This window comes from Somniosus microcephalus, chromosome 18, assembly GCF_052327205.1.
Source record: "Somniosus microcephalus isolate GS21.2 chromosome 18, FLI_Smic_1.0, whole genome shotgun sequence".
Classification (NCBI taxonomy): domain Eukaryota; kingdom Metazoa; phylum Chordata; class Chondrichthyes; order Squaliformes; family Somniosidae; genus Somniosus; species Somniosus microcephalus.
The window spans coordinates 1,016,883-1,033,537 of record NC_141004.1 but is presented as its reverse complement, the minus strand read 5'-3'; the positions used below and the strand labels follow the sequence as shown (position 1 = coordinate 1,033,537).

Below are 16,655 nucleotides of genomic sequence, written 5' to 3'. Positions count from 1 at the left end.
TGTATAAACTTGACTTTAGAAGGCTGAGGGGTGATCTAATTGAGGTGATTAAAATGATAAAAGGATTTGATAGAGAAACTATTTCCCCTGGCAAGGGAATCCAAAACAAGGTGGCATAATCTTAAAATTAGAGCTAGACCATTCAAGAGTGAAATCAGGAATCACTTTTTCCACACAAGGGTAGTGGAAATCCGGAATCCCTTTCCCCCAAAAGACTGTGGATGCTTTTCTAGGCTAAAGATACCATATAAATGCAAGTGGTTGATGACCCACTAGATGTAGATGTGGGGAAGCCTGGCATGCTTTTTATTTTATATTAACCAAAGATAATTGCACTGTTTGGATTAAGTGAGTCCAATTATAACTGCCATTTTCTATGCTCATTTAATATGAAATAAAATAGCTTATTGATTCGCATCAGGCCTCGTCTCACCAAGTGTTTGCTTGGCCTGCCATTGAAGAGATTGATGGAGCATTTGTGTGAAAAACATGAATATTCAATTCCGATCACACAGGAATGCTATTGTTACGTTCCTGGATTATGCTATTGTGCAAGTAGATAGAGTACTGTATGAGTCAATTCCCATTATAAAGACACTCAAATCGCTTACAGAAGCAATGGATTCCATTGAACCCGAGGTGTCTACACAGACCCCAATTTGTAACAACACTATATAAATGCTGGCTTTTTTCTTCAATTTTTTTCTGCACTATTTTAATGAATTTACAAACAATCCCCTCGGGATTAAACAAATTACTGAGGGCATTAAAATACCAGAGAAAATCATTTATGCAAGTCCAAAACTAGGGGCCATAAATATAAGATAGTCATTAATAAATCCAATGAGGAACTCAGGCAAAACTTCTTTACCCAGAGTGGTGGGAATGTGGAACTCGCTACCACAGGGAGTGGTTGAGGCAAATAGCACAGATGCATTTAAGGGGAAGCTAGATAAATACATGAGGGAGAAAGGAATAGAAGGGTATGCTAATAGGGTGAGATGAAGTAGGGTGCGATGAGGCTCGTGTGGAGCATAAACACCGGCATTGACCAGTTGGGCCAAATGGTCTGTTTCTATGCTCTAAATTTAATGTAATATGTATTATTCAGAACTGCTAATAACAGCACGCACATTAAATGAAACCCACAGGTGGTCTCCCTGCAGAGGGGGAGGGAGAGAAAAAAAAAGTGAAGGGGCAATGTCATCTTGAATATTTCGCTCCCATCCTCACTAGTGGTATTTTAATGCCCTCAAGATAAGATTGGCAGACACATGGAGCAAATAACTAGTGAGTGTGATATATCATATCGAAAACATAATTTACATTTCTTTCTGTTTACTATTTTCCATTAATCAGACAGAACTTATTGCCACACCTAGGTCAGTTCTGAAGGTCTCCCTCATTGCCCTCCACTCTGGATTATCTTCGTCCGTTTCCTGACGGATTGTCTCGACCATCAGGTACATTATGTTCAGCAGCACTCTGAGAAACAGGAATATGGAGTAAACAAGGGAACACCATGAACATAAGACACAGGACTTGACTATTACTGGACTCATGATGACGTAGAGCTGCGTAAACACACTGGCTGTCCATTGGCAAACAGCATATTACATTTGCTGCCCCAGAAAGCTGTGGAAGCTACATCATTAAATAAATTTAAAACAGAAATAGATAGTTTCCTAGAAGTAAAGGGAATAAAGGGTTACGGGGAGCGGGCAGGAAATTGGACATGAGTCTGGGTTCGGAATGGTCATGGCCCTGTGGGTAGTGGAGCGGGCCCAGGGGCCGTGTAGCCTTGTTCTGCTCCTACTGTGTTCTAATTCTGTTAGATTTCAGGAGATGGTTTTATCCCTGTTCCTGGCTGGGGTGGAGATCGCCTTTACAGAAGGTAAGTACTGTAGAAAATATAGGGACAGGGTGATCTCCTGGAAGAATTTCGATCGCCTAGATGGGTCGGAGAGGAATTTCCCAGATTTTTTTCTCCCAAATTGGCCATTGGGTCTTTATCTGGTTTTTCGCCTCTCCCGGGAGATCACATGGGTTCGGGTGGATGCAGAGTGATAGAAGATTTGAGGTTAGGATCAGATCAGCCATGATCTTATTGAATGGTGGAGCAGGCTCGAGGGGCCGATTGGCCTACTCCTGCTCCTATTTCTTATGTTCTTATGTTCTTATGTACATCAGTGCCATTACTCAGCTAACAATGAAAAATAACAGTGGCAGTGCAATAATATCAATTGCTTCGCCGTACAATTATAGACACGAGGCCCACAGTTCCTGGAGTTCTGTTCCACAAACTGCAATGTGCAGGGTTTGGTTGGGGGGACAGGGGAGGACATAGGAACAGGAGGAGGCCATTCAGCCCCTCAAGCCCATTCCACTATTCAATGCGAACATGGCTGATCTGTGATCTAACTCCATATACCTGCCTTTGGCCCATATCCCTTAATACCTTTGGTTAACAAAAAGGGTGGGGGTTGGGGGGGGGGGGGGGGGGAAAAGAGAGGACGAGGACTTGCAACTGCCAATCTGTTGCACCCCAATCCCAGGGTCAGGATCATTTCCATGGGTTGGTGGGGGGGGGCGGGGAATGTGGGAGGCAGGAATTTTGCAGGGCACCTTACCACAACATTAAGGTGCAGGCCATCAGGGCAAAGGATCAGAGATTATTTTCCAGAGGTATACAAGATGGTAAATGAAATAGAAAAGGTAAATCCAGAACATTTCTTCAAACTAAATCATGACAGTAGAAAAAGGGGCGCAGATTCAGGTCAGTAAAAGACAAATTTAGGACTGATGCCAGGAAGTTCTTCACACAAAGGTAACACTGTGGTAAACCACTGTCATACCTGTCTGTGTCTGTATGTGTATTCCACTAGGTACAGTCACGTGGAATGGAATTTGGTTAGGATAAGGAGGCCAAAACCTTGCAATCATTTAAGAAACCATTGTATGTCACAATGGCAGGGCTGGAGGGTCTTTCTAAACAAATGAAATGCAATGGACCAAGCGCTTTTCCCATCTATATCTATTTTGTTATGTCCTACCTGAGGTCTGTACTGTCAGCCAAAGAGATTGCTGGCTTCCTCACCGCATTACTACACGCAGCACTGTTGCTGGAAGGTAACACCATATGGTTAATAATGTGAACTCAACACCCTTCAGACAGAAATAAATATTGCTAACATATTAATTAAATGAAAATTTATCACTCAGTAAATCTGAAGCGATTAACCAGAAGTTCTGAATTATCTTCAAGGATCCATCAAATACACACATCATCAGGAAGGACAGAGCAATGAAGCTACAGAGCACTGTGCAAACAGTTAAATGTAGCTTCTCAGATGACCCAGCAGCTAAAGGCACCACCATACAGAACTAGATCATATACAGCAGATGGCCACGGGTTTAATCCCCATTATATGTTGGATCTTAGCAGCAACTGGACCACTAAACTTAGCCTCAGCCCAAGGCCCGAGGTTCCAACCCCAACAAAATACTTCCGAGATGATAAATCTGCTGTGTAGTTTTTAGATCAAGCACCATCTCCTTTATAGCTACTATATATATGAGATCCTTCTATTTTTATTAATGCTTCTTATTCTCCAATTTTGTTTTTAATGCTTTAGGCATTCCTATACACATCATTCCTTCCTGACTCCACCTCAGCACTAAACCTAATGTAACCAAGTAACAAATTACATTCTCTGTGACTGTGACCAGGGTAATTATCCCTCCTCAACCTCTCTGCAACCTTTGACACAGTTGACCATACCATCCTTCTCCAACATCACTCCTCCGTGGTCTAGTTCGATGGGACTACCCTCACATTTGGTTCCACTCTTACCTATTCAAACATAGTCAGAGTATCTCTGGCAATGGCTTCTCTTCCAACCCAACACAGTTACCTCTGAAGCCCCCAAGGATCTATCCTCGACTCCCTCCTCTTCCTCATCTACCTGCTGCCCCTTGGAATCATCTAAAGGCACAGGGTCAGGTTCCACATGTATGCTGATGACACTCAGCTCGGCCTCTCCACCACCTCTCTCAACCCTCCACTGTGTTGTTAGACTGCCTGTCCGACATCCAGTCCTGGATGAGTCGTAATTTCCTCCAGTTAAATGTAGAGAAGACGTCGGCCCCGGCCACAAACTGCATACATTCACCACCAATTCCGTATCCCTCCCCGGTCACTGTCTTAGGTTGAACCAGACTGTTAGCAAACTCAGTGTCCTATTTGACATTGAGCTGAGCTTCCAACCCCATATCCTTTCAATCACTTCCACGTCCCATATCATTGCTTGACTCTGCCCCTAGCTCAGAGCATCTGTTGCTAAAACCCCCATTCATGCCTTTGTCACCTCTAGACTCCATTATTCCAATGTTATCCTGGCCGGTCAACCTCGTGGGTGAGCAGGACTTGGTCTGCGCTTTTGGATGAGCTGAAGTTTATAGAAGGTGAAGGCTTGAATGTCAAACAAGCAGTTTGACAACATAGTGGTAGTGGCGGGCATGAGAGAAGTGGTAAAGAGGTCGAGCTGAGTGTCATCAGCATACATGTGGAACCTGACCCTGTGCCTTTAGATGATTCCAAGGGGCAGCAGGTAGATGAGGAAGAGGAGGGAGTCGAGGATAGATCCTTGGGGGCTTCAGGGGTAACTGTGCAGGGGTTGGAAGAGAAGTCATTGCCAGAGATACTCTGACTATGTTTGAATAGGTAAGAGTGGAACCAAATATGAGGGTAGTCCCACACCAAAGGCTGCAAAGGAGTCATTATGGCATAGCGTACCACGGTCACAGTCACAGAGTATGTAATTTGTGACAGATTAGAGCCATCTCATTGCTGTGGCGGGGTGGAAATCTGATTGGAGAGATTCAAACATGGAGTTATGGGAAAGATGGATAGGGATTTGGGAAGCAAGAATGTACAAGGACTTGAGAGGAAAGGTAGTTTGGAAATGGGATAGTAGTTTAATAGAAACATAGAAGATAGGAGCAGGAGTAGGCCATTCGGCCCTTCAAGCCCGCTCCGCCATTCAACGAGATCATGGCTAATCATCCAAACCCTAGCACCCGGTCCCTACCCCGACAGCCATCCCACACAAGCCCTATCCCCGTAACCCCATAACCCCACGTATTTAATCCCCCCTAACACTAAGGGCCAATTTTTTTTTTATCACGGCCAATCAACCTAACCCACACATCTTTGGACTGTGGGAGGAAACCCACGCAAACACGGGGAGAATGTGCAAACTCCACACAGACAGTCACCCGAGGCCGGATTTGAACCCGGGTCCCTGGCGCTGTGAGGCAACAGTGCTAACCACTATGCCACCGTGCAAGGACAGATGGGTCGTGGGTGGGGGTTTTTTCAGGAGGGTTTTGATGATGGTGGTTTTACAAGGGGGTGGGGGGGGGGGGAAGTACTGGAGTAGAGGGAACCATTTAGAATGTCAGGCAGCATGGGGGCCAGGAAGGGATGTTGGGTGCTCAGTTGTTCAGTAAGAATGGGGTAAAGGGAGAAAGAGGTGAGTCTCACGGACAAGATGAAAATGGAGGCTCCTCGGCATCCCACTGATACCCAGACTCGTCTGATCCAATTTTCAGATGGGTCTGTAAATAGGCGAGCAGCCCTTCTGAAACATGTGCAAGGCTGCTCAAATATGCAAATTGGGAACCTACACGGGTTCTAGGAAACTAATTACAAATTTCAGGTACGGAAGGGTGGAGCCTGCGCTGTGCAAGCTCCGCCAGTTCAAGGCGGTGGCTCACCACCACCTTCTCAAGTGAAATTAGGAATGGGCAATAAATGCTGGCCTTGCCAACCACACCCACATCCCTTAGATGAATAAAAGAAATGGTATCAGGTGTTCAGCGGCCTAACCCTAACCCTAACCCATGGTCCTTCACTCACAAAACGGCTAAGGAAACTTTTCATTTATTTTGGTGGGGCCAGGAGACAAAAAGCTCTGGGCCGCTCGAGCCCCCACCCCGCCGACTGTCTCAGCATGGGAGCTAGCTAATTTTCCGCCCTCCCACAACCACACAGTTGTAAAGGGTGCCCGTTTAGCACCTGTAGCTTGCCGGCGACATTTAAATTCCAATATGGTTCTGCCTCCCGATGCCCGCTGTGGCCGAGCGGCACAGTCGTTCCACCAACTTTGCGGCCATTGCGAGAAGTCGAATTTTCCCCCAAAATCTCAACAACAAAAAAAATTTAACGTTGTGCATATCATGCAAATCACACTTTCAATGTGTCAATAACACCAAACAAACACTTTTTTCATTCTTTTAGACAACTTAGAATGATACAGCACAGAAGAAGCAATTCGGCCCATCGTGCCTATGCCGGCTCTTTGAAAGGGCTACCCAATTAGTCCCACTCCTGTGTTCTTTTCCCGCAGCCCATCTTGAGCCAATCAAAAACAGTATCAAAATGCTGCTCAAAACCCAAGGAAGCAATCAGAGAATATTTTGCCACTTACTTCACCGAGTCACAAACTTATAATTAACAGTCGACCAGCTGTGAACCCCTAGTGCGCGCACAGGTGTATCTTTGGAAAGTTCTGCACTCACTCAATCTCCATGCTGAGTAGCTCCACCAGTGCTGTAAAGGTGCCAGCCTTGAGCAGCAGAAATACGTTATATCTCATCCACTGCTGGACTTCTCCCTCAGAATTACATTCACCAAAAGTACCTGCAAGCCAGCATAAAGGATCACAATAAGCTTGCTTCAACATCATGTTTCTAAAGTATACAACAACTTTTATTTATATAGCAATTTAACATAGAAAATGTTCCAAGCACTTGGGATTGTAAGGGTTTTGGGGGGGGGGGGGGGGGGGGGGGGGTGCAACAGGGTAGAATAGTTGCCAAGCCATGGTGTGAGATTGAGGAGAGGTAACAAGTTTGGTCAAGGTTGATCAGAATTGCACTTTAACCCACTTAAACAAGGAGTGGAAATATGAAATAAAACAGAAAATAATGGACATGCATAATGAGCACCTGAAAGCGAGAAGAAAACTTAACAATTCGGGTTTGAACTTTTCCAGCATCTTTCCTTTATTGGTTCGTGTAGGAACCCGAATTGATCCCCCATCTTTGATAAGGGCCCACCACATTTTTTAAGTTGCCATGCAGGGATTTTCATCCAATTACCAGTAACACAAAGACATTTGTATCCTGCTTTTAGGCAGAATCTGCTTGGGGATTAAGCATTACTGGGCAAAATAATTGGACAACTCGCTTTCCTATAATGCCCTTCACATAAAAAGAAACATCTCAAGGCAGACAGAAAATTGAACAGCAAACAGGTGAAAAAGGTGTTTTTGGGAAGTGGTGCAAAGTCATGGGTCGAGTAGAAGTATTTTTTACAAGGGAGGGGGTGGTAAGGTGAAGAGATTTTGGGAGAGTATTCCAGCTAGCAGGAGACCTAATGCCTGGAAGTACGAGGACTAATATGGTGTCAAGTAAGTAGAGGGTGCGGCAGAGATGTATAGCTGGAAATTAAGGAGGTAGGATCAGCAAAAGGATTAAGAAATAAACATAAAACAAAGTTTAAGAACAAAAATGATGATACACAAACTGAATTACACAGATCAATAACCTCAGTGAAAAAAATAAGGTTTCCGATGTTATCCTTCATTGGAACATGTTAACCACAGATGTTTACAGCACAGAAGATGCCATTCTGCTCTTCATGTCTTTGCTGGAGCAATTTAAAATAATCCCACTCCCACAATCTTTCCTCATAGCCTCATATCTTCCTCAGTTTCAAATATTTATCCACTTTTCCCTCGAATAGGGATATAATGGTTTCTGCCTCACCCACTCCCTGTGGCAAAGCATTTTCTGCTTCACCAACCCTGAATAAAGACATTTCTCCAACCTTTCTCTCCATTTTTGGTGATAATTTTAACTTGATGACACTCTGTCCCTGACTCCTAACCAAAAGGAAATGCTCTTTCCCTTTTCATCTTATCAAAATCTTTCAGCATTTTAAAAACCTCTTTTCTTAGCCTTCTCTGCTTTCCTAGAAATAATTGAAGTATCTCAAGTCCCTCCTTACATAGCTTCCGATCCCTTGCATTATCCTGGTAAATCCATTATGTACGCTCTCTATATAGCTTTAGTGTTCTTCCTCTAACAGGTGCCAACAGTACTCGAACTGTGGTCTAACCATTACCGTGTACAGCTTTATCATTACCTCTTCACTCTTGCACTCCATGTCCATATTCATTAAACTGAAAATTCTATTGGCCTTTTTTATCTGCCTGTTCTCACATCTTCAGGGAATTATAGTATCTCTAGAAAAGAGAAGACTGAGGGGTGATAGAGGTCTTTAAGATTAAAGACAGGGTAGACATAGAGATGTTTCCACTTGCGGGTGAGACCTGAACTAGGGGTCATAAATATAAGATAGTCACTTATAAATCCAATAGGGAATTCAAGAGAAACTTCTTTACCCAGAGAGTGGTGAAAGTGTGGAACTCGCTACCACAGAGTGGTTGAGGCGAATAGTATAGATACATTTAAGGGGAAGCTAGATAAACACACAAGGGAGAAAGGAATAGAAGGTTATGTTGACGGGGTTACATGAAGAAGGGTGGGAGGAGGCTCGTATGGAGCAGAAACACCGGCATGGAACTGTTGGGCCGAATGGACTGTTTCTGTGCTGTAAATGCTTTGAAACTTTGAACAAGGTCTCTGTTCATCCCATCCCCACGCCACTGCATCATTCCACATCTCCCAACTAACCCACACTCGAGACTTATACAGTCCTCCTTGCTGTTTGCCACACCCTACTTATTTTTTTAGTTCCTGGGATGTGGGCGTCACTGGCAAGGCCAGTATTTATTGCCCTTTCCTAATTGCCTTTGAGAAGGTGTTGGTGAGCCACCTTCTTGAACCGCTGCAGTCCTGGTGGCGAAGGTACTCCCACAGTGCTGTTAGGGAGGGAGTTCTAGGATTTTAACCCAGCGACGATGAAGGAAAGATGATATATTTCCAAGTCAGGATGGTGTGCAACTTGGGAGGGGAACTTGCAGGTGATGATGTTCCCATGCACCTGCTGCCCTTGTCCTTTGAGGGGGTAGAGTCTCGGGTTTGGGAGGTGCTGCCGAAGAAGCCTTGGTGAGTTGCTGTAGTACATCTTGTAGATGGTACACACTGCAGCTACGGTGTGCCGGTGGTGGAGGGAGTGAATGTTTAAGGTGGTGGATGGGGTGTCAATCAAGCGGGCTGCTTTGTCCTGGATGGTGTCGAGCTTCTTGAGTGTTGTTGGAGCTGCACTCATCCAGGCAGGTGGAGAGTATTCCATCACACTCCTGACTTGTGCCTTGTAGATGGTGGAAAGGTTTTGGGGAAGTCAGGTGGTGAGACACTCGCTGCAGAATACCCAGTCTCTGACCCGCTCTTGTTACCACAGTATTTGTGTGGCTGGTCCAGTTAAGTTTCTGTGTCATTAGCAAATTTCAAGATTTTGCTCCTTATGCCCAAATCAAGTAGCACCCTTAAGATCATGCTTTTCAATCTAGACTAACCCCTTAAACACTCTGCAAGACCTTACCCATGATAGCCCACATAGCGTGCCCCACACACACAACACATGGGTTCCTTCCACAGCCATCCACCTACTAACTTAAAAATATTGAGTGTTAATATGGTCAGTGTTAGGACCACTGCTCTTATTGCTATACAACAGTGACCTGGACTTGGGTATAAAGGGCACAAGTTCAAAGTTTGCAGATGACACATAACTCAGAAATGTAGTAAACGATGAGGAGGATAGTAAACTTCAGGAAGATATAGAAAGACTGGTAAAATAGGCAGACACATGGCTGACGAAATTTAAGGCAGAGAAGTATGAAGTGATGCATTTTTTAAGGAAGAATGATGGGAGGCAATATAAACTAAATGGTACAATTTTAAAGGGGGTGCAGGAACAGAGGGGTTTGGGGGTGTACATACACAAATCTTTGAAGGTAGCAGGACAAGTTGAGAAGGCTGTTGATAAGGCATGTGGGATCCTTGGCTTTATTAATAGAGGCATAGGGCTGGATTTTGATACTGGAGGCGAGTAGGAGGCGGGACTACAACTTTTGGGGTTGTAGTCCCGCCTCCATCGAGTTGTGGCCAACCCACGCGATTTTCACTTGATTGACCTTGTTGAGCCCGCCCAGCGGGCTCAGCAGGCCAATTAAGGGCCACCCGGCAACAGGTGACGTCACAGATTGACATTTCATCTGTCAAGAGCTTTTGACAGATGAAATATCAGCGTTTGACAGCTGTTTGAAGCTAAATGCTGCAACTTTTGACAGCTCGCGGTCATTCTGCTTTCTGTGCCGGTGAGATGAGAGACTCCCGAGACCTGAAGGAAGGAAGGCTGTAAAGGTAAGTAAAGGTAAGTAAAACTTATTTCAACACTTTACACACACCAAACACACTTACCTCTGCAGTCATGCACACATCACTCAGCTGAACACCGGACATCTCAAACCCTCCAAGTCCTTCAGCCCGACGGTCCACCTCGCTAACTTGCCGTGGTTTGGAGCCATAGGGAATCCCACACTTCAGGGATAAAAATAGGGATTAGGCTAAAAACTGCCCGTTAACAGGCAGTTAATTGGCACTAATCCCCTTCACGCCTCGGGGAGGTGGGTCCCAGCACAGGTCGGGTGTCCGCCTCCTGTGAAACTAGCATGGAGACGGGTTGGGGGCGGGATGGGTTTGTGCCCCCCGATTTTGCGATTTTAACCCCCCACACGCCTCCAATCCCGCCTCAATGGCCCAATGAAAATCGAGCCCATAGAGTACAAAAGCAAGGAGGATTCTGAAGGGGATTGACAGGGTAGATGCTGAGAGGTTGTTTCCCCTGGTTGGAGTGTCTAGAACTAGGGGGCCTAATCTCAGGATAAGGGGTAGGCTATTTAAGGCTGAGATGAGGAAGAATTTCTTCACTCAGAGGGTTGTGAATCTTTGGAATTCTCTGCCCCAGAGGGCTGTGAATGCTGAGTCTTTGAGTATATTCAAGGCTGAGATCGATAGATTTTTGGACTCTAGGGAAATCAAGCGATATGGAGATGGGGCGGGAAAGCGGAGTTGAGGTCGATGATCAGCCATGATCTTATTGAATGTCGAAGCAGGCTCAAGGGGCTATATGACCGACTCCTACTCTTTTTTCTTATGTTCTTATGCTAAACCTTTATAAAATACTGGTTAGGCCTCAGCTGGAGTATTGTCTCTAATTCTGGGCACCACACTTTAGGAAGGATGGCAAGGCCTTGGATCTGGTGCACAGATTTACTAGAATGGTACCAGGGATGAGGGGCTTCAGTTATGTGGAGAGACCAGAGAAGCTGAGATTGTTCTCCTTGGAGCAGAGGAGGTTTCGGGGAGATTTAGCAGAGGTATTCAAAATTATGAGGGGTTCCTTTTTCAGTTCTTTCCTATACGTTTTGTATTCTGCTTGCTTCTCTAATGTATTATCATAAGCCTCCCTTTTCTGTTTCATTTTAATCTCTATATCTTTAGTCATCCAGAAAGCTCCAGTTTTGGATGCCCTTCCTTTCCCCCTGGTGGGAATGTGCCTAGTCTGTACCCGAACTATCACCTCCTTGAAGGATATATTGCTCATTTAGTTTTATCTGCCAATCTTCGATTCCAAACCACCTGGGCCAGATCCCTTTTCAAATCACTGAAATTAGCCCTCCTCCAGTTGAGTATTTTCACATTTGATCTGTCACTGTCCTTTTCCTTAACTACTCTAAATCTAATGATATTGGCCCAGATATTCCAATCGCAGGCCTCCCGCGGGCCGAGGACAGCGATCTGGAAAAATTTGTGCCCTTACCTGAGGGCAACGGGAGGTGCACAATTCCGGTGCTGGGCCTCTCCAAACTGCCGGTGCGCAGGGCCCAGGTATCCCAGGGGCGCAGGTAGTTCGCAGCGTCCCTGGGATCACGTGGGCCATGGGGAACCAATCACAGAAGGGAATCTCCTTTCATACATTTGACAGGAAGACCTGTCTAATATATGAACGGAGATCACCCCCAAAACATAGTAAAACTTTAAATAATTTTTTTTTTTTTTTTTTTTTTTTAAATCACATTTTTAAAATGACTTGAAAATACAATGGGCCAGAAATTAGGATCGGGTGCTTGTCGCGTGTGCAAGCCCCCGATGTGCACTCACCCTGCGCGCCGACATCTGAAGCCCGGGCCTGCTTGCATTTCCTGTCACTGGCCCGGTTCAGATGTCGGCGCGCTGTGCTTTCCTGATCCAGTGGCGTAGTTAGTGCGATGTGCCGGCTGGGATCAGGTGAGCACTCTGCAGCCAATCAGGGGAGGGGAAACTCATTCATGAGTTTAATAGTAAAGACTGTCAAACTCATGAAAAGTACGGGCGCCCAAAAGACTAGTTTAACTTTAATTAAAATTTTAAAAAACATCCCAATAATTAAATAAACTATAAATAACTTTAAAAAACTATTTAAAACAATTAATAAAATTTTTGAAAAAAATAATTTTTTACGAAATCGGGTCTAAAAATAAACTTACCTTACTGTAAAGTCCTTAAAAACAATGAAGCTGTGGAAAAAATGTAATAATTTTAAATAATACACCACTTACCTTCAAGAATCCACTCCTTACGCCTCCTTTTTTCATTTCTAAGAAGTTCAGGCCCTTGCACACGCGCAAACCTGTCAAAAAGAAGGAAGTTCAACGCGTGCACGCAGAGTCCTGCGCGCACGCGTTGGACCTCTGAACCCCTTGGAGGAAATGCCGGTTTCCCGCGCATGCGCTGTGCATGCTGAAATCCGGCACTTCCAACGGGCCCACGCGTGAGTACCCCGTCCGTACTCACACGTTGGGACCGGAATTACTGGCCCAATAAAAAATGAAAGTTTTTTATGGGGCTAAATATAAACTTACTTTTTAAAAAGTATTTTTAAATGATAAATCAGTGGGAAAAAAAATTTTAAAACTTTTTTCAACTCTTATCCTGGTAAAAGCAGGCCTTACGCCTGCTTTTACCAGGCACAAGAATTGTAAGGGTTTTCTGCAGGCGGAGGGTCTCCAAAAAGCGGAACTATCCGCCCGCAGAGGCCCTTCTCCCGGGCAGCCGAGCTTTCTTGACAGATCGGAAATGCCAGTTTCCAGCACATGCGCAGTGCATACCTGAAACCGGCATTTCCGATGTCCCTGCGGGTGGGTACACAGCGCGTACCCACCCGCAGGGATCGGAATATCCGGCCCAATATTGATACTGTTTCCTAAATGCTCCCCCACTGAAGCATCCTCCACTTGCCCCACTTCATTCCCCAGAACCAGGTGCAGCACTACTTCCTTCCTCGTTGTGCTGGAAACACACTGATCAGGAGAGTTCTCTTATACACATTTCAGGAATTCTGCCCCCTCTTTGCCCTTTATTTTCCAGTCTATATTAGGATAATTGAAGTCCCCCATTATCCTTCTCATGAGGACATTACCCCAGCTCTGTTGAGGTGCAACCCATCCATCTTGTCCCTCCTGCCCCAGAACTGGCCCCAATGCCTCAAGAATCTGAATCCCTCCCTCCTGCACCATTCCTCCAGCCATGTGTTAACTTGATTATCTTACTGCTCCTATATTCAACTAGCACATAACACTGCGAGTAATCCAGAGATTACTACATTTGAGGACCTTCTCTTTAATTTCCTCCCTAGCTCGTGAAACTCTGTTTGTAAGAACAAACCTTTTCCTACCTATGTCTTTGGTTGCCACATGGACCATGACTTTCCCCCCCTCAAAATGTTCTGCACCCTCCCAGTGATATGCTTTTACCCTGGCACCAGGGAGGCAACATACCATAAGAGATTCACGTCGGCAGTTGCAGAAATGCACATCTATCCCCCCTGACTGTCGATTCTCTTATGACCACTACATTTCTACACTTTGCTGTGCCCCCATGCAGTCATTTGCCCCATGATAGAGGATTGGCTAACTAAGAGGATTGGCTGACTAACAGAAAACAGAGAGTCGGGATAAATGTGTCATTTTCAGGTTGGCAGACTGTAAATAGTGGGGTGCCACAGGGATCAGTGCTGGGGCCTCAACTATTTATAATCTATATTAATGACTTGGATGAAGGGACCGAGTGTGCTGTAGCCAAATTTACTGATGATACAAAGATAGGTGGGAAAGCAAGTTGTGAGGAGGACACAAAGAATCTGCAAAGGGATATAGAGAGGTTCAGTGAGTGGGCAAACATTGGTAAATGGAGTATAATCTGGGAAAATGTGAGGTTATCCACTTTGGTAGGAAGAATAAAAAAGCAAATTATTATTTAAATGGAGAGACTACAAAATGCTGCGGTAGAGGGATCTGGGGGTCCTTGTACATGAAATACAAAAAATTAGCTTGCAGGTACAGCAAGTAATTAGGAAGGCAAATGGAATGTTGGCCTTTATTGCAAGGGGGATGGAGTATAAATGTAGGGAAGTCTTTCTACAACTGTACAGGGTGTTGGTGAGAACACACCTGGAGTACTGCGTACAGTTTTGGTCTCCTTATTTAAGGAGGGATATACTTGCATTGGAGGCAGTTCAGAGAAGGTTCACGAGGTTGATTCCTGAGATGAAGGGGTTGTCTTATGAAGAAAGGTTGAGCAGGTTGGGCCGATACTCACTGGAGTTTAGAAGAATGAGATGTGATCTTATTGAAATATATAAGATTCTGAAGAGGCTTGACAGGGTAGATGCAGAGAGGGTGTTTCCCCTCGTAGGGGAATCTAGAACTAGGGGGCATAGTTTCAGAATAAGGGGTCGCCTATTTAAAACAGAGATGAGGAGGAATTTTTTCTCTCATAGGATCGTGAATCTTTGGAATTCTCTATCCCAGAGAGCTGTGGAGGCTGGGTCATTGAATATATTTAAGGTGCAGATAGACACGATTTTGAACTATAGGGGAGTCGAGGGTTATGGGGAGCGGGCAGGAAAGTGGAGTTGAGGCCAAGATCAGATCAGCCATGATCTTATTGACTGGCGGAGCAGGCTCGAGGGGCCAAATGGCCTATTCCTGCTCCTATTTCTTATGTTATGTTCTTATGTGCTGTAAATGTGTTCTCCCCCAAGGTGTCGTTACCCTTACTGGTATTCAGCATTGAAACCGGTTCAAGAGTGCCACACTCCCAGAGGATTTCTGCACTGCCTGCCTCTTCCTACGCTGCCAGATGGCCACCCACTTACCATCCTCCCAAACTCTGAAGCTGTGGGATGACCACCTCCTGGAACGTGCGCTCCAGGAAATTGTTAGCCTCCCGCATGTCATACAGTGACTCCAGTCACACCTCAAGGTCAGAAACCCTGAGCTCAAGTTTGAGCAAATGTAACCCCATTATTCAAGAAAGGAGGGAGAGAGAAAGCGGGGAACTACAGGCCAGTTAGCCGGACATTAGTAGGGAAAATAGAAACATAGAAGATAGGAGCAGGAGTAGGCCATTCGGCCCCTCGAGCCTGCTCCGCCATTCAATGAGATCATGGCTGATCATCCAAATTCAGTACCCTGTCCCTGCCTTCTCCCCATATCCCTTGATCCCTTTAGCCTTAAGAAATATATCTAACTCCTTCTTGAATATATTTAATGAATTGGCCTCTACTGCCTTCTGTGGTAGAGAATTCCACAGGCTCACCACTCTCTGGGTGAAGAAATTCCTCCTCATTTCTGTCCTAAATGGCTTACCCCTTATCCTTAGACTGTGACCCCTGGTTCTGGACTCCCCGACCATCGGGAACATCTTCCTGCATCTAGTCAGTCCAGTCCTGTCAGAATTTTACAAGTTTCAATGAGATCCCCTCTCATTCTTCTAAACTCCAGCGAGTATAAGCCCAATCGACCCAATCTCTCCTCATACGTCATTCCTGCCATCCCAGGTATCAGCCTGGTGAATCTTCGCTGAACTCCCTCCATGGCAAGAACATCCTTCCTCAGATAAGGTGACCAAAACTGCACACAATACTCAAAATGTGGTCTCACCAAGGCCCTGTACAACTGCAGCAAGACATCCTTGTTCCTGTACTCAAACCCTCTCACTACGAAGGCCAACATACCATTTGCCTTCTTAACCGCCTGCTACACCTGCATGCTTACCTTCAGCGACTGGTGCACAAGGACACCCAGGTCTCGTTGCACTTCCCTTTCTCCCAATCTATTGTCATTCAGATAATAATCCGCCTTCCTGTTTTTGACACCAAAGTGGATAAACTCGCATTTATCCACATTATATTGCATCTGCCATGCTTCTGCCCAATCACCCAACCTGTCCAAATCATCCTGGAGTTTCTCGGCATCCTCCTCACAGCACACACGCCCACCCAGCTTTGTGTCGTCTGCAAACTTGGAGATATTAGATCTAGTTCCCTTGTCTAGATCATTAATACATATTGTGAATAGCTGGGGTCCAAGGACCGAACCCTGCGGTACCCCATAAGTCACTGCCTGCCACTCGGAAAAAGACCCGTTTATTCCAACTCTTTGCTTTCTGTCTGCCAACCAGTTCTCTATCCAAGTCAATACCTTGCCCCCAATCCCATGTGCCTTAACGTTACACGCTAATCTCTTATGCGGGACCATATCGAAAGCCTTTTGAAAGTCCAAATACACCACATCCAC

General features: G+C 45.3%; 1 protein-coding gene across 5 annotated transcripts in view; it reads right to left on the bottom strand.

The window, feature by feature from the left end:
* Positions 1–16,655, bottom strand: part of LOC147104971 (striatin-interacting protein 1 homolog) — a 155,394-nt gene that overhangs the window by 86,908 nt on the left and 51,831 nt on the right. For 4 of the 5 annotated variants that reach the window (XM_086010950.1, XM_086010952.1, XM_086010953.1 and 1 more), the window contains 3 exons: positions 6,583–6,703; positions 3,054–3,122; positions 1,379–1,485 (listed from right to left, as the gene is read on the bottom strand). In XM_086010950.1, coding sequence (XP_085867076.1) covers positions 1,379–1,485; positions 3,054–3,122; positions 6,583–6,703 — 297 coding nt within the window. The remainder of the gene's footprint in view (positions 1–1,378; positions 1,486–3,053; positions 3,123–6,582; positions 6,704–16,655) is intronic. The other variant, XM_086010951.1, reaches the window with a different exon arrangement.